Raw genomic sequence first — 24,052 nt, 5'->3', positions numbered from 1 at the left:
AACAAGGTCCCACTTATCATGAAATCTCCATTCTCGCAAGGGAAGACAGATAATTTTTAAATCCATGAGAAAGGCATTATGATTATACCTATTTGAGTATTTGAGTCACAGAGAGGTCAGGAAACTTTCCCAAGATCACCCAACTGGTAGGCAGGTGTTAAAGCAGGTTCCAACCCTGGCAAGCTGTCGTCATAACTTTCTTACTTCCTGCTCCCCTGGCACCCACCAGCCTAGAGAGAGAACCAGCCCAGAGGGTGGAGGGTGTACTTTTAGTTGGAGGAAACAGTAGGGTGAGGCCAGATTATAAAAATCTGGTAGAGGTGTTAAACAATTTAGCAAAGAAATCCGGGAAGAGGGAGAGGCAGCCCTTGTGATGTGGTATATTGGGGATATTTCAATGAGTAAGACATACAAGGTCCCTCTTATCATGAAATCTCCATTCTCACAGGGGAAGACAGAACATTTTGAAATCCATGAGAAAGGTATTATGATTGTCCCTGAGTGAGCCACAGAGAGGTCAGGGAACTTGTTCAAGGTCACCCAACTGATAGGTGTTAAAGCAGATTCCAACCCCGGCAAGCTATGGCCATGACTGGCGTTCATAACTCCTGCTCCACTGGCACCCACCAACTGCTCTGGGAATTCAGAGGGCAGGTCAGTTAGAGCAGGAATAGTTGTATTCATTTACTTTTTAGACCCTGTGGCTCCCATCCTATCTCCACCCCCATCATGAAATTGTGGTAGATAATTGACCACAGTTTAAAAAGTTCTTTCACATGATTTCTATTGAAAAACTCACATTGACTTTGACGCAGAAGAGTAGGGCAAGGGCCCTCCCCGCTGAACAAATTCCTAAGGCAATGCTGGTCATTTCAACTATCACAAACTCCCGCAATGCCCCTTTCAACTCTCCCAGGGACTGACACTCCTGATCTAGATGGATGACTGCTGTGTGTCTTTCCAACTTGAGTTGTAAGTCTGTGATTCTAGAGACTAATAATGTACTTGATTGTTTTTTCTTTTTTAAAATCTGTTCCTTACCCATTTATATTATTTTTTCAGTGTTTCTACTGGGAAAAGGAAGGAAAATGAAAAAGAATTAAAATAATTCAATTACATTTAAGCAGCTTTTTGAGAATAAGCTTTTTGAGCGTGTATAAACTAATGTTCTGTTCTCTTGTCCCATGGATCACAAAAAAAGTTGCAGGATTTTTAGTGATTTAAAAATTTGTTCCATTTTTAACGTTCATAAACTAAGGAGAATGTTGTAAAATTGAACTACATTGTACTCACCCTTCTTTAATTGGAAAGGGTTGTTTTAAGCATTTTAAAACATAGGGTTATATCTGTAAGAAAACAGAAATCAACACAGATTTAAACTCTGTCTATTCTGTTAAAATCAAAGCCAATCATATTTCCTCAAAAGTAGGGTACTATGTTCCTAATTCTTCTTCCCTTCAACTCACTGCTGCCATAGCAAAGTTACAGCTGCAACAACTGACCCAAGTCATTTTCAGTGACTCAGTATTTGCTGAGTAAACAGTTAAATAATTTTTCCAGTGCTTGTCAGTGCCTGGCATATGTAAGTGCTGTTAGCTGCATCATCATCCTCGTCGTCATCATGCAATTTTATATTTACTGCTGCCCACACCCACATATACAAATGACTGTCTGCCCTATAGCCGGCTGTCTATGAGAGCAATTTAAATCAAGTAAGATATATTTTAGGTTGCTAATGCTAAGAGCTGAAGAGAAAAAGAAAAAAAAAAAGCAAGGGGACAGGAAGTATGGGTGGTATATGTGAGATTTTTGAAGGTGGCTAAGAAAAGCTTCTTAGGGAAGGTGACATTTAAGAAAGGTTCTGCAGTGAAGGAGTAAGACATGATCTGGGGAGAACTTTCCAGACAAAGTGAACAGTAAATGCAAAGGCCTTGGGGTAGGAGTCTGCCCAGCCTGATTAAGGAACAGTGAGGCCAGTGGGGCTGCAGGTGTGAGTGTGAGAAGTCAGACACGAGGCCAGATCACGGAGGACCTGGCAGGTGGTAGGACTTTTGTTTTGTACTGAGTGACCTAGGGAGATCCTGGAGGGTTCTGGGGAGAGGAATGACATGACCTTACTTAGGTTTTAAGAGAATTACTCTGGCTTCTGTGTTGAGAACATTCTGAAAGTGAGGGTAGGTAAGGGAAAAAACAGTAAACATTTAAGTATCACTATCCTATAAACTATAATGGGATAAGATAAAAAAGATATAGACAGAAAATCAAGGTAGTCTCTGGTGACTGCCTACTTGTTTGTTCTGGTCACTGTGACTGCACATAAAAGACCAAATCTCCCAAATAAAAGTCAGGGTTGGTAAACAGTGGTACGTGTGGCTATAACAGCTAAATACTTCTATTTGCTTATTTAAATTATCCTAAAACATAAAAAAACAGAATTGGTTTCCTAAATTACAGTTTTTGGCAGTGACTAAAGGTCACAATAAAGAACAATAAGCCCCAACTTTCCACAGCAGCTTTTATTTTTCCCTTAAAAAAGAGTCCATTTTCTTATAGAGACATTCATTTACGAAAGACCCACATCAGGCTTTTTCTAAAGTGCCAAAACTTGTACAATCCTCATAACTTCAGGTGAGAATTATAATGGGCAGAATGTATCAAGTAAAATACTCAAGGCCATCTCAAATCCTGAACAGTCCCTGGTTTCTGTGACACGGGGGAATTTTGCTAGCAAATAATTGAATTAAAATCCAGGTAAATATGTTCTAAATCTTCAGGTTCTTAATTCTTTAACATATTATATCAGATTTTATATTCAAATCTAATTATATTTTGAAAAAAATGTTTTAATAATTCCTAGAAAAATTTCATTCATTAATTTTCTATTTTATTCTCTATACTCTTCTTTGTTTTGTCTGTCTTCTTTTCTTTCCACAAATTCCCGAGGACAATCCCTAAAAAAACTATTAGTCCCAGTGTTCGGTTGGAGATAAATTTATTCCAACAGTCCTCAGGTCTGTGGATGTCTAGAGTGTAAATCTGCAAGAGAGGAACACAAAGTTGTTTTAATACCTACTCTGGACTTTGGGTCATCACAAATAAACATGTTAACACAGAGGAGGAAACAATAAATACAAAAAATACAAATACAAAAGATAAAAAATTAGCTGGGCATGGTGGCACATGCTTGTAGTCCCAGCTACTCAAGAGGCTGAGGTGGGAGGATTGCTTGAGGCCAAGAGGTGAAGGCTGCAATAAGCTGTGATCACCCTACTGCACCCTCCTAGCCTGGGTGAGAGAGTGAGACTCTATCTCAAAAACAAGAAAAAGAAAAAGAAAAATTTACCATATTTTTCAGTTGGAATCATCCAAGCTGTTTCCTAAGAACTTTCAGTTGAGGGCTGCATGAATGCTTGTGAGGCAACCCATACTAATTTTAGTTCTAACTATTTAGAAAGTTCTTCCTTATACTAACTGATCTAAAATCCGTCTCCCTGCAACTCCTACCCTCCAGTTGTGGTTTTAGTGTCTGGAGCAAAGTTTCTCAATGGAGAACAAGTACCATTTGGGCAGGACAACTCTCTATGATGCAGAGTAATCTGGTGCAGCACAAGATATTGACTGTATCTGGCCATCATCCATATAGTCACCTCTCCTAGTTTATTATGATAACCAAAAATGCCCTCCCACATTTCTAAATCTCTCCTGTTCAGGGACCTACATTTAGAGGAGGGGAGCTAGAGACCTAAATTTGTTGCTAGTAATCTAGAACAAGCATACTCCTTTTTCCCCATGCTAGCCCTGCAAATAACACTAAGGAAGTCTCATGTATGTTCCTATCCTCCTTAGGCATGGGGGACTATTCTTTATTATGTGGTCTGCAGACTTACAATCATCATGATTTCCTTTATCTTTAAATACTAGAAGATAGCTATGACCATCTCTAAACACTGTATCGAAAACTGGACAGAGAGGCCAGGCGTGGTGGCTCATGCCTGTAATCCCAGCACTTTGGGAGGCTGAGGTGGGTGGATCACTTAAGGCCAAGAGTTCGAGACCAGTCTGGCCAACATGGCGAAACCCCGTCTCTACTAAAAAAATACAAAAATGAGCTGGGCATGATGGTGTGTGCCTGTGGTCCCAGCTACTAAGGAGGCTGAGGCACAAGAATTGCTTGAAACCAGGAGGCGGTGGAGGCTGTACTGAGCCAAGATCGTACCACTTCACTCCAGCCCGAGTGACAGAGGGAAGACTGTTTCAAAACAAAAAATAACAACAACAACAAAAAAAAACTGGACAGAGGACCATAAATGCAATTTAAAATATAAAGTGGGCTCCAAGTATTTTTTTTTTCTTCCTTTGAGACAGTTTCCTTCTGTCACCCAGGCTGGAATGCAGTGGCACCATCTTGGCTCACTGTTACCTCTGCCTCCCAGGTTCAAGTGATTCTTCTCCCTCGGCCTATCGAGTGGCTGGAATTACAGGTGCACAACACCATGCCCAGCTAATTTTTGTATTATTACTAGAGACAGGGTTTATCTATGTTGGCCAGGCTGATTTTGAACTGCTGACTTCAAGTGATCTGCCCACCTCGGCCTCCCAAAGTGTTGGGATTATAGGCGTGAGCCACTGTGCCTGGCCGAGTATTTCTTATAATATTTGTGATTTGTCTTAATAATTTTTGCCTTCCTGTACTATTTAATATTCAGGTGTTTAAATATTAACCTATACCCATTATCCAGACCAGACAATCAAATGACAATGTCAGTCCTCATGGAACTGAGCTACGACCAAAAAGGGATGCTGAGAAATTCTGAAGGGAAAAATAGCGACATCCTGGAAAGTCACCAATTCACATTTTAGTTTTCACAGTGAGGAAAACAGTGGAGGGGACACAGCATATGGTTTACTTTATAGACATCAGATTCTGATTTCCTTCATACCATGTTATGTAAGTCTTGCCTACACTGCTAGTAACTGGCAATAATCTGTATAAAATCAGTCATCTAAATATAGCTTCATGAATACCCTTTTTTTTTTTTTTTTTGAGATGGAGTCTTGCTCTGTCGCCGAGGCTAGAGTACAGTGGCATGATCTTGGCTCACTGGAACCTCTGCCTCCTGGGTTCAAGCCATTCTCCTGCCTCAGCCTCCTGAGTAGCTGGGGTTACAGGTGCCCGCCACCATGCCCAGCTAACTTTTGTATTTTTAGTAGAGATGGGGTTTTGCCATGTTCATGTTGGCCAGGCTGGTCAAACTCCTGACCTCAGGTGATCTACCATGAATACCTTTTTGATTCTGTTTAATGAAAATAACAATAACATTGATATAAAAATATAGTCAATTTATTAGCAAGTGATTTAATCAAAATTATATTTAGTTCATTCATTTTACAAGTCAACAATGTAGATTCTCAACATAAGTTTGTGACAGGTAGGGGATGTGGTGTGGGTGAATATCCTGAAATGACAGCTTCCTGCTTTCTACTGGCAGAACTTTGACATGTTCTGCATTTCCTGTCTTATCTGGCCTTGGTCTTTATGCCAGCAGAAACCAAATTTATGAATAATTAGTCTACTAACCATCACTAGAAACCCAGTTTTTTTTTTTTAAAGCTTTATCTGTCAGTTTGCTTTTAGAGTAATTCAACTCAAACCACAAGCTTCAGATATTACCGAAATTTTTCCAACCATGAATTCAGAAGTAATTCCAGGAAAATCAGAGGGGAAAATTTGGATTTAGACCTGTATTATTTTTTTTTAAATAATATAGCTTGGCTGGGGTTGGTAGCTCACACTGGTAATCCCAGCACTTTTGGGAGATCAGGGCAGGAAGACTGCTTGAAGCCAGGAGTTTAAGACCAGCCTGGGCAAAATCTTAAGACCCCATTTCTACAAAAAATAAAAAAAATTAGCCAGGCATGGTGGTGCATGACTGTAGTCCCAGCTACCCAGGATGCTGAGGTGGGAGGATCACTTCAGCCCAGGAGTTAGAGGTTACAGTGAGCTGTGATTGCACCATTGCGCTCCAGCCTGGACAACCCTGTTTCAAAAAAAAGTTTAAAAATAAAATAAAATACTATAGCTAGCTTTCTTATAAGTTGAGGCCAGAGGGCAGGGGGCTCTGTTAAAGGTAGTACAAGCCAAGTAGTTGTTTAAGAAGTTCCTTGCCAGGTAAACACAGAGGGCATACTGTTTAAATAATTTTTATAATTTATACTAAGGAAATATGAGGGACAAATAAGAAAAAGGTCAAACCTGGTGAGTCAGATGGGCTCCTACAGCACCCAGGGCAGCGTAGTAGGGAGCAGTCTGACCACTGTTCACACCCACTAGGCTCAGCGCCCCCAGCATTGCAACACTGAAGCCGCTGAGCCACAGCTTGGTGTTTTCTCCAAACCGCAGAGCCGTGGACTTAAGACCAATCAAAACATCATCTCTTTTGTCCTAATATCAGAAAGAAAAATAAACTGTTTTTTGAGATTTAGTTCACACACCATAAAATTCACATTTCGAAGTATCAGATTTAGTGTTTTTTAGTATATTCACAAGGTTGTGCAACCAATTACCACTAACTGCTTTCAGAAGAAATTGTCTTTTAAAGAACATGCAGATATACCATAAGCGGTGAAAGATGACAGTAACTCAGAAACAGGCTGATCAGTAATGAATGAGCAGGTCAACCAAAGTTAAATACCACTGCTAAAATCACCATCCAGCTTCATTTCTATATATCATTGTATTTGTTATAATCCTATAATGACTCTTAACTATATTTTTACAGTGTTAGGATTACAATTCAGCTCTAATTCTTTCCATAGCTCCTCTCTACCTCAGAGGTCTCAAATCCCAATAATCTCCCGTACATTTTAGTTTCAATCTTGCAAAAGTCACAGATGTAGAAAAATGCTCACTTACCACCTAACCACATCCACTCATTTTCCACTTCAAGCCCAATCTATGCCTTGCCTTTTCTATCAAATCCTGTTTAGGTAGAGCTAGGTCTTGATGATATAACCACATGTAGCTGCCTGGTTTCTCCCAGTAAGTTTACTTGTAAGCATCTTCATATACTGTTGTAAATAATGATGGTCACGTGAGATCAGTGGCTGCATGCTGAACTCTCTGCACTGACCTACAGGCAGACAGCAACCTGACAGGCTTCCCTTTGGGGCCCAAATCCAAATAACAATGACTGTGGATGTTTCTGTTTTTCCTTTCATACTACAATCGCCTTCAGGGTGCAAACTGTCTGTAATTATGTGAACCACAAAAGTGCCAATGAGTATGTGGTGTTTTCCTGAAGTTGTTAATCTAATTGGAGTACCGGTATCCTAAACACTGGTTCCAGACCTTACTGCAAAAAGTACAGGCATCTCTTCTAACCGTAAGTCAAGTTTCACTTTGGAAGTAAGGCTGATTACAGATCTGCCTTTTCAAGATACTACAAATGTAGCGGGGCATAGGGGGTTTAGTGGAAGAAAACAGGATGAAATCCAGACATATTCTTCAAGTAAATGGTTGAGAATACATAATCATATTTCAGAAAAATACTGAGAAAAACTTTTCTGAAAAGTTCATAAATGTATTCTCAGAACATGTACTATCAAATCATCACACTGTATACCTTGGATGTGTATAATTTTATTTGTCAATTACTCCTCATATAAAGCTGGGGGAAAGTTTATAAATGTAAAAGAAAAAAATGAGTTTTTAGAATTGAATTTATCAAAAAGGCAAAATCAAAAGCTATAAAAACGCATATAATCCTTTACGTCAATAATACCACTTCTAAAAATTTAACTGAAAAACTCCTATTCAAGAAGTATTAATGATTAGAACAATATTACTTACAATTGTGAAAACTCAAACAACTTAAGTAGTCAAAATAGAGAAACTGTTAAATTTGTTTCAATTATGGCACATCAAATTTATGGCATGTTAAATTGGGGCATAGACTATCTCATAGTCCACAGTCTTAAAGTGACAATGACAAAGAATTGGTAAAAATATAGGAAAATGTTCACTAACTACACCAAGTATAAAACTTGCATAATTCAACGATTAGAGGGACAGGAGAATGTAGTGGTTAAAAGCAGTGTCTGAACACTGGGCTTGAATCATAGTTCTGCCACCCACTAACTGTCTGACATGACAAATACTTCTTCACATGTTTCCTCTTCTGTTAAGTGAGGTTAATGTTTAAGTACTTTCCTCGAAGGCTGTTGGGGGATTAAGTTTGTAAAGTACTTAAAACAGTGCCTGGCATACAGTAAATACTACTTAATTGCTTGTAAATAAAATAAATGAGTTGAATTTTGGTAAACACACATAAACATAAAAAAATATTTTGTTGGAGCCATGGAACTGTGAATGACCTTCTTTTTAGAAAAAAAAATTCTTCCTCCTTAATTCGGTTCTTAAAAAACAACAACAAATTTAAGAAAAAAGGTTTTCTCCTTAATTTGGTTCTTTAAAAACAGCAACAACTAAACCAAAGTTAAGAAAAAGATAATTTCTTTACCTGATGGGCATAAATAGTATCATATATTAGTGTCCACATAACTCCAGAAAAATAAAGAGGCAGGCAAACAGATGGATCACAGGAACCCTTGATAGCAGACCATCCAAGTAATGCTCCCCAATTAAATGTCAAGCCTACAATTAGCAAAACACAAAAAGGGGGAAAGTCTATACGTACTTTAGAATCCTAAAGGGAAGGAGTGGCATTGGAGCGCGTTCAGTGCTCCTGGGTATCAGACTCAGTGTGTGCTGCTTTCTGTGGGTTCCTTCCTTAAACCCTTTCAACCCTCAGTGGTAATTATTAGCTCCATTTTACAAAAAAGAAAACAGGCTCAGAGAGGTTAATAACTAAAGTAACAGAGCTAATAAAAAGAATAATATCCCCTAATTAAGTAAATAGTAGGTTTAAAGAGAAGATTTATCCCACCTAGTATGGTGCGTGGCACTATCAATAACAGTAGATGCTGGGATCTGAACTTAGATCTATCTGACTCAAAAACCCATGTTCTTTCTGTTACCACTCTGCCTCCCCTACCAGCTACAGAAACAAGAATATACATAGGAACACTGATTTATTCCACAAGGGCATCGTCTCTGAGGACTGTAAACAAACACCTACAGGTTGACAGCTCTCAAATCTCCACCTGCAAGCCTGATCACTCTCCTAAGCTCCAGACTGCATACTGAACCGTCTGCTGGACTTCTCTGCCTGCAAGTTGCTCATGTACCTTAAACTCAATGTGTCTCAGATACCTTTTCTCAGAAACCCCTTTTCTCCTCCTATATTACCTATTTCCACTTATGTCCCCTCCTTAACTGATTAAGTGCCTCTCCTTTGTGGTCCCGTAGCGCTCCTGCCTGCCACGTTGTACTGCAATGACCTGTTGATCTGTCATCTCCATCTCCAGCTCCTTAAAGATGGTCAGTGTGTTTTAGTCATTTTTATTTTCCCAGTACCTGCTGCAATTCCTGGCACAAAGTAAATGTAGGGGTTCAATAAATGTTTGGAGTAAATATACCAGCTTCTTAATATTATCTTACAGATAGGAAATGCTTATATTGAGAATATAATTTCAAATTTAATAAAGAGAACATTCAATGAGAGGATCTTAGAAAAAGATAAATATTCTACCACAACTTCCCCGCAAATCAGGCTCACATCAGTTTCCTGAGTTGCTTTTAGTTCTTTCATTTACTGAAAAAAATGACTCAAAGAACTAGAGTCATTCTAGGAATATTCTAGGAATAGAAAAGTCTGGGAATAGACGTTTTTGCAACAGATTCTGATACTGGCTTACCTAACTATCTTCCTTTTTTTTCCACCAACAAGTATGTATTCAGTACCTTCACTGTGCCAAGTGCTATGCTAAATGCTGGGCCACAGTTTATTAACTGGAGACCACAGGAGGCTCTCAACATATTCTTGGTTGAATTAATGCTGTTGAAATGAGTAAGTGCCGGATTAGAATCCTACGGTAGCCCAGAAGAGACTGTCTAACTTCTTCCTGAGAGGCTTCACAGAACAGGAGCTGTCTAAGCTATCACATACACTTTAACCCTTGTTTTCCTGCCACAGAGTGCTTCCTACCCCATTCCCCAAATTCTTCAGGGCATCTAGATTAAACATTTTTTCATGACATACCGAGATTTTTAAAACAGCATTTCAGAAAGCAATGATGGCCAGGCGCGATGGTACACACCTGTAATCCCAGCACTTTGGGAAGCCAAGGCAGGCAGATCGCTTGAGTTCAGGCGTTTGAGACCAGCCTGGACAACATGGCGAAACCCTGTCTCAACAAAAAAAATACAAAAACTAGCCAGGCAGGGTTGTGAATGCCTGTAATCCTAGCTACTCAGGAGGCTGAGGTGGGAGGATCACTTGAGCTTGGGAGGTCAAGGTTGCAGTAGGCTGAGATCGTGCCACTGCACTCCAGCCTGGGCAACAGATCAAGACCCTGTCTCAGAGAAGAAGAGGGGAGAGGAGAGGAGAGGGGAGGGGAGGAGAGGGGAGGGGAGGGGAGGAGAGGGGGAGAGAGGAGAGGAAAAAATAATGATGATGATGATGATAACCCTAATAAACATGCAATATTTCTTAGCTAATAAAAATAGCCAACTGCTCTCCTTTAAAATGTGAAAATCTACTATTGGTTAGGAAAATCACATGACTGATTTGTCATTTCATCTTTACCTATCTATCTACCTATCTCTCCATAAAAATGTAGTTTGCAGGTATCAAAGGAAATACTTAGAGTTATTTTAAGCTCACCCAAGGCTAGTTGAGGCCAGTATGTAATTCTTTTCATTAGTGGGTAGGTGATGACGAGAAGTAAGGATCCTGCTCCCAGAGCTATACTAAAAAAGAGAAAAAACAATTAAAGTGATTATTACCACTACCTCTTAGAAACCACGAAATACTTTAAGACAACGACATAAGTAATACTAATTGGAAAATATATTTTATCTTAAATTATATTTTATGTAAGTTATCTTCCTAGACTTTGACTTTCCCTATTATAAAGGATGAGTAGAAAACTACTTTAAATGTTATAAAACAACCAAACAAAATAATAGCTAACACATACAGTACTTTCATGTATTAGGGACTATTCTAAGTGAATCACATTTGTTAATTCATTATAATCTTCACAATGACTCCAAAAGGCAGGTATTATAATATGAATGTTTATGCTCTTCCTTTTTGGCAGATGGGAAAACTGAAGCACAAAGAAACTAAGTAGTTTGCTAATTGTTAGATAGCTAGTCATGGCAGAGCCCAGATTCAAACCTAAGGTAGTCTGGCTCCAGAGTCCAACCTATCCACCACCAAATGTTAACTACCAAATGTTACTGCCTCTCTGAACTGTTTGCAAATATTAAGGCATCTAATAAACTGAGATGTCCTAACTAATAATTAGAGTCAAGATATCCCTCCTTATATGCATGATGCGGTGTTACTTTTCTAGAAAAAAGGAAACACCTGTGAAAATGTGATGAAATAAGATGTTCTTAGGACCTCAAAGTTTATCTAACACTACCCCTTCCAGAAATAACCTTCCAAAGGTATTTTCATGTAATTGATGCTATCAGGGCAAGGCATGCAAAACTAAGTCTAGTCTCTATATAAAGTAACTCTTTTTGTCTTTCTTCTCTGGCATTGAAGTACTTTGTAAATAGCAATCTGATATACAAAAGTTTCGTTTTGTCTCATTTAAGAGATATAGGAATGAGTCCTCCCACTTCTTTCTTCAGTCATTGATTAGTAACACCACCCTGGGAAAGACATAGTTCCTCTTTTTGCAAAATGAGTACAATCACTTCTGCTTTAAGTCTACTTTACAGATACTGTCAGCATAAATAAAATTATACACATATGTGTGGCTGTACACACACACATCCACGCACGCACTTAGAAAACCTATGAAATTGCTTTGTGTCACTTAGGGAAAGTAGTACAAATACTGAAGGTGGTTCAAAACAAATTAAATGTTCATTTCTTAACTCCTTTGGCTGAAAGCATTCTTGAAGCAGATTTAAAAATGTGTGGTGAGTTACTTACACTTGCTAACTTACAGTTGCTTGATAAGTAGCAAATGAACAACTTTGTGATAAAGATATTTCATTTTATTCCTACTTTCTCCATTTCAAAGGAGAGGTTTTATACATGATGTGGGAAACATGTTTAATATACCTGTAGTAATTCAGACACAGAAGAACACCCAGTGCCAAGGTTAGCTGTCCCCCAAGAAAAACAAAGGACTGAAAAGTTGAAATGTCTCCGGCGGCTATTGGACGACTGGCTGTTCTTGTAACCTTAAAACATAAAAACAGATACCTGAACTTCATGTAATGACTCAATCATTTACTTAACCATTTAGTGAAGAGACTGGCCCATGGTGGGCACAAATATGAATGAAGAGAGAAATCAACATTTTAAGTACTGGCAGGAATCAAAACTTCATATTTAAAACAGCTTCGAAAACAACTAAAAATTCCCACCACTAATTCTCTTTTCTCCCATCCCCATCTCTAAACAAACAAAGGAAATTCCTGGCTGGGTGCAGTGTGGCTCAAGCCTGTAATCCCAGCACTTTGGGAGGCTGAGGTGGGAGGATTGTTTGAGGCCATGAGTGCAAGACCAGCCTAGGCAACATAGGGAGGTGCTGTCTCTATAAAATAAAATAAAATAAAATAAAATAAAATAAAATAAAATAAAATAAAATAAAATAAAATAAAATAAAATAAATAAAATTAGCCAGGTATGGTGATGTATGCCTGTAGCCCCAGCTATTGGGGAGGCTGAGGCAGGAGGATTGCTTGAGCCTAGGAGGTTGAAACTGCAGTGAGTCATGATCGCACCAAGCTCTCCAGCATGGGTGACACAGCAAGACCCTGTGTCAAATAAATAAATAAATAAAAGACAAAGCAACTTCCTTATCAGCTATTTAGCTATAACATGTTCAATTTCCACAGAGAAAGCCTAAAATATTTACGAACTGGCACAATCTCAGCTCACTGCAACCTCTGCCTCCCAGGTTCAAGCGATTCTCCTGTCTCAGCCTCCCAAGTAGCTGGGATTACAGGCATCCACCACCATGCCCGGCTAATTTTTTGTATTTTTAGTAAAGACAAGGTTTCATCATATTGGCCAAGCTGGTTTCGAACTCCTGACCTCAAGTGATCCGCCTGCCTCGGCCTCCCAAAGTGGTAGGATTGTAAGCATGAGCCATGGCGTCCAGCCCTTTTAATCTTCTTAACAGGGTCCTTAACAGATAAAAATTTGTTGATGAAGTACAAATTCAATTTTTCCTCTTATGGTTGTGCTTTTCATATTTCTCACAGCTTTCAAGATTTTAAAATTTTCTCTAGTTTTCAGAAGTTTGATTATAATGTATTGAGGGGAGGATTCTGTGTGTTTATCGTGTCTGGAGGTTGCTCACCTTCTTAAATATGTAGGCTTAAGTCTTTTGCTAAATTTGGGGCTTTTACAGCTAATATTTCTTCAATCATTTTTCAGCCCCAACCCCTTTCTCCTGCTTTTCCAAGACTCATGAAATGAATATTAGATCATTTGTTATAGTCCAAAGGTCTTCAATTTTTCAGTCTATTTTCTGTTTTCCAGATGGTGTCATTTCTATTATTCTATCTCCAGTTCACTGATTCCTTCCTCTGTCCCCTCCATTCTGCTGTCGGGCCCATCCACTGAATTATTATTACAATTATTATTATCTTTCAGTTATAAAATTTCCATTTGGTTCTCCTTTATATTTTCTATTTCTTTGCTGAGAGGTGGTATTTTTCATTTGTTTCAAGCATGTTTGTAATTGCTCACTGAAGCATATTTATGACTGCTGCTTCAAAAATCTTTCTAAGAAATCCTAACATCTCTGCCATCTCAGTGTTGTTGATCTGCTGATTGTCTTTTTTTCACTCAAGTTGAGATTTTCCTAGTTCTTGGTATGACAAATGATTCTTAACTGAAATCTGGACATTTAAGTATTATGTCATGAGACTATGAATCTTATTTAAACCTTTCATTTCAGTTGACTTTTTTTGACACTGCTCTGGCAAAAGAAGGGGGTGGGAGATGCTGCCTAATTGCTACCAGCTGGGGTTACAAGTTCAAGTTCCCAACCTGGTTTCCACTGGTCCCTGCCCAGTAGGCTTTTTATTTTTATTTTTTTCCTGTCTGTGCCCAATGACATTTCCAGATTTCTGGCTTCTTCAGTTCCAAGTCTGGGATATATGAAGAAACACAAAATCTAGGAAATTCTTTGGGTACTGAGGTCCCTGGCCAGTCTGCCACCTTTTCTCCACAGTCCTCTTATGTTTTTTTTATGTATAATGTCCAGGGGTTTTAGTCATACTTAGTGGAAACAATAGGGAAAATACATCTATTCCATCTAGTCCATCTTCCTGGAAGCAGAAGTCAAAATCTATGTAATTAGTTTTAACTCTAGTCAAAAGTGTGGGATGTAAACGTTTAGGGGAGAGTCTGTCTACTAAATAAGATAAAGCAATTTAGAATTTTGCAGTTTGGCTTCAAATACTTAATCTCAAATGTTCACTTATCTAAACAGACCCATGCTTCATAAACTGTTAGTAATTTATGGCACTATTTTTCATTTTCTGGAAGGCTTATACTAAGCTAGAAATTTTTTTAAGTGATGAACTACTATTAACATGTTCAAGAGTTATCTTGAAGTGATATATGCCAGAAGCCTCATTCATAGAGTGTACAGAATAAAAACTGACCGGGATGTGTGGACCTCCAAATCAAGAAAGTGTGTATCTCATATGTTTGTTGGTTTCTTGTATGTCTTCTTTTGAAAAATGTCTGTTCATGTGCATTGTCTACTTTTTAATGGGGTTATTTTTTTCTTGTTGTTTGAGCTCCTTGTAGATTCTAGACATTAGCCCTTTGTTGGATGCATTGTTTGTAAATATTTTCTCCCATTCTGTAGGTGGTCTGTTTACTCTGCTGATTATTTCTTTTGCTATGCAGAAGCTTTTTAGTTTAATTAAGTCTCATTTGTCTATTTTTGTTTCTGTTGTGTTTCCTTTTGGGGACTTAGTCAGATATCACTAATCATCAGAGAAATACAAATTAAAACCACAATGAGATACCATCTTCTATGCCAGTCAGAATGGCTATTATTAGAAAGTCAAAAAACAGACGTTGGTGAGGATGTGGAGAAAGGGGAACACTTATAAATGGTTGGTGGGGCTGTAAATTAGTAAAATCTCTATGGAAAAAAGCATGAAGATTTCTCAAGAACTAAAAACAGAACAACTAATTCAACAATCCCACTAGTGGGCATCGACCCAAAGGAAAAGAAATCATTTTGCCAAAAAGACACCTGCACACGTACATTTATGAGAGCATTATTCACAATAGCAAAGTCGTGGAATCAACCGAAGTGTCCATCAATGGATAACTAGATTAAAAAATGTGGTATATATACACCGTGGAATACAAGGCCATAAAAAAGAATAAAATCATGTCATTTGTAAAAGCAACATGGATGGAACTGGAGGCTATTATTATTAGTGAAATGACTCAGAAACAAAGTCAAAACCACATGTTCTCACTTATAAGTGGGAGTTAAACAAGGGGTAGACAGAAACATACAGAGTGGAATAATAGACACTGGAGACTCCAAAAGGTGGGAGGGTGGGAGGGAAGCAGAGGATGAAATACTACCCATTAGGTCATACTACATATGGGTACACTAAAAGCCCAGACTTCACCACTACACACTATATCCATGTAACCCAACTGTAACTGTACCCCTAAATCCATCAAAACAAAAACATTTTTAAAGAAAAAGAAAAAAGGACAGTGTGCACTCCTAGCAAATTAAGGCATCCCAATTGTGTCAGAGAAATGCTTTACCATACAGCTCTTGCCACTCTTCTACTATACCCCATATCCTCCAGCCACACGCAGACCATGTAGTTGCTGTTATCAAACAAATACTCATCTCACAGCCATGCCTCTGGACCTGCTGTTCCCTCTGTCTAGAGAAACCTTCACCCTCTAGCCCACTCTTTTTTGCCATCCTATTCTTTTAGAGTTCAAAGGTCACCCCTGCCTAGAAAGTTATCTCTAATCCTCTCCCTTAGGTTGAGGTAAGTGGTCTCAAGCGAGTTCCCTGGTGAATACTATTCTCAAAAGACTTTTGCTGTATTATAATTACTAAACCCTGAATGTCAAGAATGTTGTATTTCATCAATGCAATCCTAGAACCTGCCACTGGGTCTTCCACATAGCAAGTACCCAATAAATGCTTTTGAATTAAAAAATATATTAATGGCCAGGCGCGGTGGCTCATACCTGTAATCTCAGCACTTTGGGAGGCCGAGGCAGATGGATCACTTGAGGTCGGGAGTTCAAGACCAGCCTGACCAACATGGAGAAACACCATCTCTACTAAAAATACAAAATTAGCCGGGCATGGTGGTGCATGCCTGAAATCCCAGCGAGTCAGGAGGCTGAGGCAGGAGAATCGCTTAAACCTGGGAGGCGGAGGTTGTGGTGAGCCGAGATCACATCACTGCACTCCAGGCCTGGGCAACAAGAGTGAAACTCCGTCTCAAATACACACACACACACACACACACACACATACATAACACTATTCTATTAACGAAAAATTATTATAGGTATGCCTTGCTTAAGGAAAAATCAGACTACATAAAAGGCAAACTAGGAGTGATTATTAACTTTATATAAGTTTATGTAAGATTATTCACTTTTTATAATTCAATGTGGGTTTCTTTTAAAATCAAATTTCAATTGATTATTTACTCAAGCATTTAATGATCTTGTACTAATTATGGCATACTTGCTAAGATAAAAAGGCAAATAAGATGGCCCCTTTCCTTGAGAAAATAACTATTGAAGAACAAGGAAATAATTATACACATGCATTAGAATAGGTACAAAAAAAATCCAGAGAAAAATAATGCACCAAACTCTTAACAGAAGTTTTCTCTAGGGGATAAGAGGAGGAGATAAGGACAACTTGCACTTTTCCTTGGTTGCAATTCTATATTGTCTACATTTTTCAGAACAAGCATGTATTATTTTTCTAAGGAGAAAAAATGGGTAAAGTTATGTTTTTAAAAGAAACAATTATAGGAAACGCTAACAAGGGCTGCCTTGATTCACTTGATTTATGTAAGAATAGTTAGGGCTCTAAAATACATCTCAAAGGAAGGGATGACAGATCTTTGGACACTTGAAGGTTCAGGATGGATTTTTCACTTTCACTCCTAACCTTTAACTCCCTCATCCTCAGTCTTCCAAATTCTCAATTCACTTTATAATAATAAAGTGCACACCTTGCCCCTGGGGCTACTCTTGTGTTGAGAAAGGAAGTATTGTACTCTGCACTTTGCAATACCAGCTATTCAACTGATCCTGGCACTTTCTATGCTGGATTTCTGTAGTCACTGAATGATCTTGTTGCTTTATATGGCATTCAAAAGCGATACCACTATGTTATTCTGCAGAATTGAGAAGAGCCTCTCTATTCCTTTTCAGGATGAAATTACCTTTTTATCATAGTCCTGGTCCCACATATCATTAATAGTACAGCCTGCTCCACGCATCAGAATAGCTCCAGTGCCAAAGAGGGAGAGCATGTACCAATCTGGAAAACAACCTGGTTCAGCTGCCAAACCAATGCTCCAGGTACATGGTAAATACAGCAGCCAGGTTCCTAAGCAAAAATAAAAAGACAAAAAAGGTATACATTTAAGTCAGTTAACTGTCTTCATTTGTTTAAACACCACATACCAAAGAAATAAAGACACTATAAGTAAAAAAAAAAAAGACAAAACTGAGAGAATAAATTTGCAACTCAAATCACAAAGGACTCCTTACTATGCAGAATGCGGAGAAGAAAGAGATCAACAGTTCAATTAAAAACTAGACAAAACACATAATAAAAATTCACATAAAAAATACAAATGGCTCTTATATGTATGAAAAGATACTCAACTTTGAGAACCACATGAAAACTACATTGAGATAAAAATGTTCACCTATCACTGGCAAAACCCAATGTCTGACAACGCACTCTAGGGAGTTGAACACTCTTATGTATTTCTAATGAGGTTACAAAATGGCCCTACCTTTGTGAAGGACAACTTAAAAATTGTTTATTGTGTGTTTATACATGTATATAAATATATATATGTACCTACATATAAAACATTCATACACGAATGTTAATATGCTCACAAACCATGTCAGGAAGAACACACCAGAAACAGATAATACTGGTTGCTTCTAGGGAGGGGAACTGTGTGGACAGGAGACAGGGGTAAGAGACTTGCCTTTCACTCTACACCCTAGCACCTTCTGAATATTGTATCATATACACACATGACCTACTCAAAAAAGGTAGCAAAAATTTCCTTTACTATTGTTAGTACAATACACTAAGATGGTCTAGTTTAATTTTTATCTTTTTTTTGAGACAGCATCTCACTCTGTCACCCAAGCCAGAGTGCAATGGCATAATTGTAGCTCACTGTGGCTTCAAACTCCTGGGCTCAAGTGATCCTCCTGCCTCTGCCTCCCAAGTAGCTAGAACTACAGGTGCAAGCCACCACGCCCAGGTAATTATGTTGCTCAGGCTAGTCCCAAACTCTTGGCCTCAAGTAATCTTCCCACCTTAGCCTCCCAAAGTGCTGGGATTATAAGTGTTAGATTTTTTGTTATTTTGAACTGAGTACTTTGCAGCTACAAGTACAAATGGGGTTAGTTCTTAGTACTTAACCAATAAACTAGATGAAATTAAGACAAAAACAAATAGATTATATAAAAGACTTCAAATATGAACTTTAATATTCTAATTCTAAAAGAAAGTCTTTCAACTGATGTTTGGATATGCTGCCTATTAGATACATTCTGAGCTTTCCTTCCCTATGGAGGGATACAAGAGAAAAGGGATTTGGGGCTAAAGAAAGTTCAGATCCCGAAGAAAAAATGGTCAAATGACCAAAGTCCCTGGAATCATGTTTAAGCTTCACTAGGTTTAAGCTTTATTCATTTATACATATTGATGAGGCATATACTCTGTGCCAGAACTGTGCTAAGAACTGGGAATACAATGGTGGCTAAGACAGAGGTGGCTTCTGCCTTCATGCAGCTCATAAATCAAAAGGAAGAAATGCAGTTAAATAAGCAATAACAATAAAAGATCAATCCAACAACAGGACAAGAACAGGGTCCTTCAAAGGCATAAAACAAAGCTGTCCAAGTTAGTTAGCTAGTTTTGGGAGGCGGTAGAGAGGAATCAGAGTGTCTTTTCCAAAGGGGACTTACATTTCCACAACAGAAAAAAAAGTTAAGGAGAAGCCTCAAGCTAACACCTTGAGAAATGGCCAGTCCAGACCTAAATTCAGGTTGTCCTGGACAGACTCATACTTGGTACACCCCACAGTAACAATGGTTAACATTTACGGAGTGTTAATGAAGCGTCAGGCAGTGTTCTAAATGCTTTATATGTCTAAACGTATTTAATCTTCAATGACATCTTTATATTAAACTTAATTATTTATATATTTATATTAGAGATAGGGTCTGGCTCTGGTGCTGAGGCTGGAGTGCAGTAACAAGATCATAGTTCACTACAGCTTCTGACTCCTAGGCTCAAGCAATACTTCCGCCTCAGCCTCTCAAGTAACAACCTTACATAGTAGGTATTGTTAATAACCCTATCTTACAGATGAGGAAACAGATAAACAGAGTGGTTTAAGTAAAACATAGTAGATGTAACTACTTTCTTTACCCTGGAGCTCTGAGTATAGTTCACAAGGGACAGAGGAATAGCTGATCCTATCCTCCTAGGCTAGAGAAGAAAGAATACCACTTCACAGCTATTATTTCCTGTACAATTAGAACTAAAGGTTCCACTAAAAAGAAAAAAATTCTAGACAGAAAGACGTGTAACCACCTATAGTGTTTTCTATCAGGAACAAAACTCGCTTGGCCAAAAATCTGTATTAAAAGTACCATATTCACTTACTGATAGGAATCTGCAGAGCTCCCCTACAGATGACATGGGTTCCTACAGTGAAGGGGAAAATAAGACTTCTCAGTTCTATGTCTGCCACTTGTAAGTTGAGTGACACTAGACAGTAAAGTATCTTAAGGCTTAAGTCTTCATTTCATCTGTAAATGAGGGAAGAGAACAGCTACCTCAAAGAGTCGTTATGAGATGACAATATTAATGATGATGTTATAACAATAATAACAGATACATGGCCCTTATTGTACCAGGTGGTTTCAAAGAACACTTTTGACTCTCACAACAAGCCTATGAGATAGGCACTATTTTTATTACAACCATTTTACAAATACAGAAACTGATGCGGAGAGGGAGTAATTGTGCCCAGGACCACACAGGTAAAAAGTGGCCAAGGTGGTATTCCAACCCAGATGGTCTGGCTGCAGTCTGTGTCCTAAGTCCAATGCTGTCACTCTGTACACCCTAAATCTCTCCATACACTTCAGTTTCACCTGTTCTTTTGTCCCTACTGATTCTTCGCAACATTTTTTTGTCTTCCATATGACACTTTCATTCCCCACACTTTTCTGTGAAGAAAGATGCAGAGGTAGCACAGACAAGAGACAAGTAGATTGCAAAAAGAAATGTTTCTTGTAGAAAAAGAAAAAACTCTATGGGAGATGAAATAAAATGAGCAAGTTCTGAGGGGTGATGAGCAGATCAAAGACAGATGATCTTTAAGACATCATCACCCATAAATGTGGTAAAACAAAAAATTACACTTCCAATTTGGTGGAAAGAGTGCCACCTGCTGAAACTTTCCGGAATAAGGTAGTTTGGCCCATTTGAAAGAAACCATTGCCTTCTCAAAAACTATGAAACCTGCTATTGATCAACGAAGGTAACAAGCTATAACTTCAATAAAGTAAAACAATGAACATACAATTACCCCACAAAATAAGAATTTAAATAAAGAATTATCAAACCTGGAATTCTACTCCTGTCAATTATTGTTCCTGGCATGTGTTAGGGGTTCAAATGAATTCTAACATTGTACTATGTAGTTTTCTGAAAAATCCTGTAATGATCACCTTATTTAGAACCAAACCATGCAGGCTAGTATCTTCCTAACATATACAATCTGTAAGTATAATATTCTCCATCCCCACTTCTAAGATAATAATGGCTGTTTCTTCAGCACATATTATGACAGGCACTGTTCTAAGCACTTAACATATATTAATGAATTTTCATGACCTCACAAAGTCCACATTATCATTAATAGTATCTTCATTTTACAGATGATAAATGGATGCCCAGAGAGGTGAAGTAATTTAACCAAGGTCCCTAGATAAGCAGGGTGGAGGTTCACATCCAAGAGGTCTGGCGCCAGAGTTTTGTTCATAACCCCTTTGTTGCCTCCTGTTACACGGCGGAAGGTCCAGCCACTAAGATAGAAGCCAGAGGTTTAACTGGGGAAATGGGAATAATGGCAGATGTTCATCTATAAGCCTACACTGCCACTCCATGCCACAGACTCCAAGAACAGAATTATAGTCAGGCTTCAGATTGGAACTGGGCTTGGAAATGTATGCCTCTCAACATGAATCTCCCCAAAATGCATGGGGGTCATACACAGCCTCCCAATGATGTCAGGGCTGTCCCTATCATTCAATGGGCTTTTATGTTTTAATGGCTGACTGTTATAACTTAGTGCTCTAATCCCAAATAGGTCGTGCATAAATCTAGAATACCAAAAGCAAGGCCTAATTTGGGTCTTGTATGGGCAAAAGTGGAGTGAATGTACCTAGGCCTTTGAATACATCCCCATACACTGCAATGGCAAATGTCATCATCTAGATTGGCTGGAGTTCATCCTCCACTTCTCCCTCCACGTTATCCAGCTTCTTCAGACCCGTTCTTGTCTAGTCTCGTTTCCCATTTTCCACACCCACTTGGTGTTCCAGGTCAGGCTTATAATCGTAGTGTTCTAACACCCCATCCTTGGTTCTTTGCAAAAATACTTCTCGCACTAAGATCTCTTCTCTCCTTTGCAAAATCAAAATCAACTTGTCCCTTGGAGTATAATTTCTTCTTGAAACTTTCCAGCAAGGGACCCACAGCAATTTCTCTTTTTCCCTGTAGCACTTGCTATCTGTACCACTCATATTTGATCTATATTTTTCTAGCTCACCAAATAGTCTTTTTCAACTAGACCAGAGTTCCTTGAAAGCAAGGAGTTTCCATAGCTCTTTCTATCTCTATGGCCGGACAATGTAGTAGGAACTTATTAATTCACTTAACACTACTTGAGAAGCCAATCAACCAATAAGAGCATAAGGTTAGTGGTGCTATTAAGAAAAATTGTGGATAAAGCGATAGAAAGTGAGGTTGGTAGGTGTTAATTAAAATAGGAAAGTCAGGGAAATCTTCCTGTCGGGGGCGATTGTGAGCTGACAGGCAGTCCGTAAGCGCTGTCTCTGCTGCGTTCAAATGAATTAAATCTTTGCCTTACGGGTGACACAGGCAAAAGAGCTCCGACTCAGTATCAAAATACAGAGTTCTTCTAGTCTGGCTCTGACGAGGAGCCTTAGTTTCCTCAGCGTCTTAACTGTCTTAATTATTGTCTTTGTGGGCCTTACAAGATTGCGGGGAGGATCAAACATTCTAATAAATGAATGAGGGCCACGAGAACGGAACCTTCCGCTTGAGTCACCATTTAAACAAGTATTTGTGGAAAGAGAATTTCTTGCCCGCTTCAGGTGCTCAGGATGCAGACAGACGTGAAACTGTCGAGTCCTTTAGGAGACTGTCCAGACTGCGTGTCCCGAAGCGACTCGCCCCTGCGCACGGCAGTCGGCAGCCAAGCCCAAGCTTTCATGCTCTCATTTCCATCACTTCCGGGCCGGCCGCCGCGGACAGCTCCGCGGAGCCGAGTTGGAGGCTGCTACTTGCAAATTCCCGGGCTGCCCGCCCGCCCGCACTCACCAATGGGTTTGTCCAACCGCATGAGGCGCAAGTACGGCTGCAGGGGGCGGGGCGCGGAGTTCACCACCGCAGCCGCGGACAGGCTGAGCTGGCGCCCGCGCGGCTCGGGACAGGCGGAGGGCTGCAAGTCACCACCGTGGGGCGCGCCGGTCGCACGCGCCAGGGCGAAGGAGCGGCCCCGCCAGCCCGGCAGCGACGCCAGTGCCACAGACCGCAGGCCCCGCGCGAACCCCGCGACTCGCGAGCCCAGCATGGCGCTGGGGAGGCCGGGAGAGCTCGGATTGACGTCATTCCCCAGCGGGCATGCGCAGTGGCATCCGCAGGATGCAATCCAAGTCGCCAGGCTGGGAAGCGGCGTGGACACAAGCTTTCCTCATCCTTACTTGAGAAAAAGGGGTCATCGTGGTCGCTTACTGTAAGGGAGGAATACTTAATGTTTTAAAAGGAATTCCTGTTGGCAAAAGGCAAAAAAATTACGACAAATGTAGTTGTAATTTTTTACAACTCGATCTCGATTGACTTTGTGATTCTGTTATCGGGCAACACTCAGAACAGGGGTCTCTGAGGAAACAAACAAAAAATAGAATCGGGCAACACCTTATTCCATAAAATAGAATAAGTGTTCCAAAGAGTCGAGCGGAGGAAGTTGGCTTTATAGACGGAAAAAGGGCTGAAGAAAGCAGAAGCGGAGAACAAAAAGCGTATTGGTCACTTCAAATTACTTTCACTGCGAGGAGGGGACAGGGAAACAACAGTAGAGAAACATCAGGTTACTCCAGGTTAAGGACTAAAACAGGAAACTTAATTGTCATGACGATTGCATTTTGAAACGGCCTGGTTGGAAAATTGGCTGTTGTCTCTCTTTCCTGACTTCTCAGAATGTCAGATACAACTTAGTTTTAGTTTAGTGACTTGGAACTTTAGCATGGGTGACTCTTGATTCTTAGTCTGATCTGTTGAGACCTAGTGCAGGAACTTAGTTCAAAACAATGGCCCCCTATAATTTAACAGTATTACCAGCTTT

At 39.4% G+C, this 24,052-nt stretch overlaps 1 protein-coding gene across 1 annotated transcript; it reads right to left on the bottom strand.

Annotated features, from left to right (window-relative positions):
* Nucleotides 1-2,504: 2,504 nt before the first annotated feature.
* On the bottom strand, nucleotides 2,505-23,429 carry COQ2 (coenzyme Q2, polyprenyltransferase). Its single transcript, XM_025385508.1, is given in 9 exon segments — nucleotides 2,505-3,036; nucleotides 6,254-6,442; nucleotides 8,520-8,653; nucleotides 10,785-10,870; nucleotides 12,207-12,328; nucleotides 17,576-17,742; nucleotides 23,029-23,301; nucleotides 23,304-23,366; nucleotides 23,369-23,429. Coding segments are annotated over 9 exon segments (1,260 nt in total). The 3' UTR covers nucleotides 2,505-2,871.
* Between the last annotated feature and the right edge of the window lie 623 nt (nucleotides 23,430-24,052).

This window comes from Theropithecus gelada, chromosome 5 (assembly GCF_003255815.1).
Source record: "Theropithecus gelada isolate Dixy chromosome 5, Tgel_1.0, whole genome shotgun sequence".
NCBI lineage: Eukaryota > Metazoa > Chordata > Mammalia > Primates > Cercopithecidae > Theropithecus > Theropithecus gelada.
This window is presented reverse-complemented; position numbering and strand designations above follow the sequence as displayed.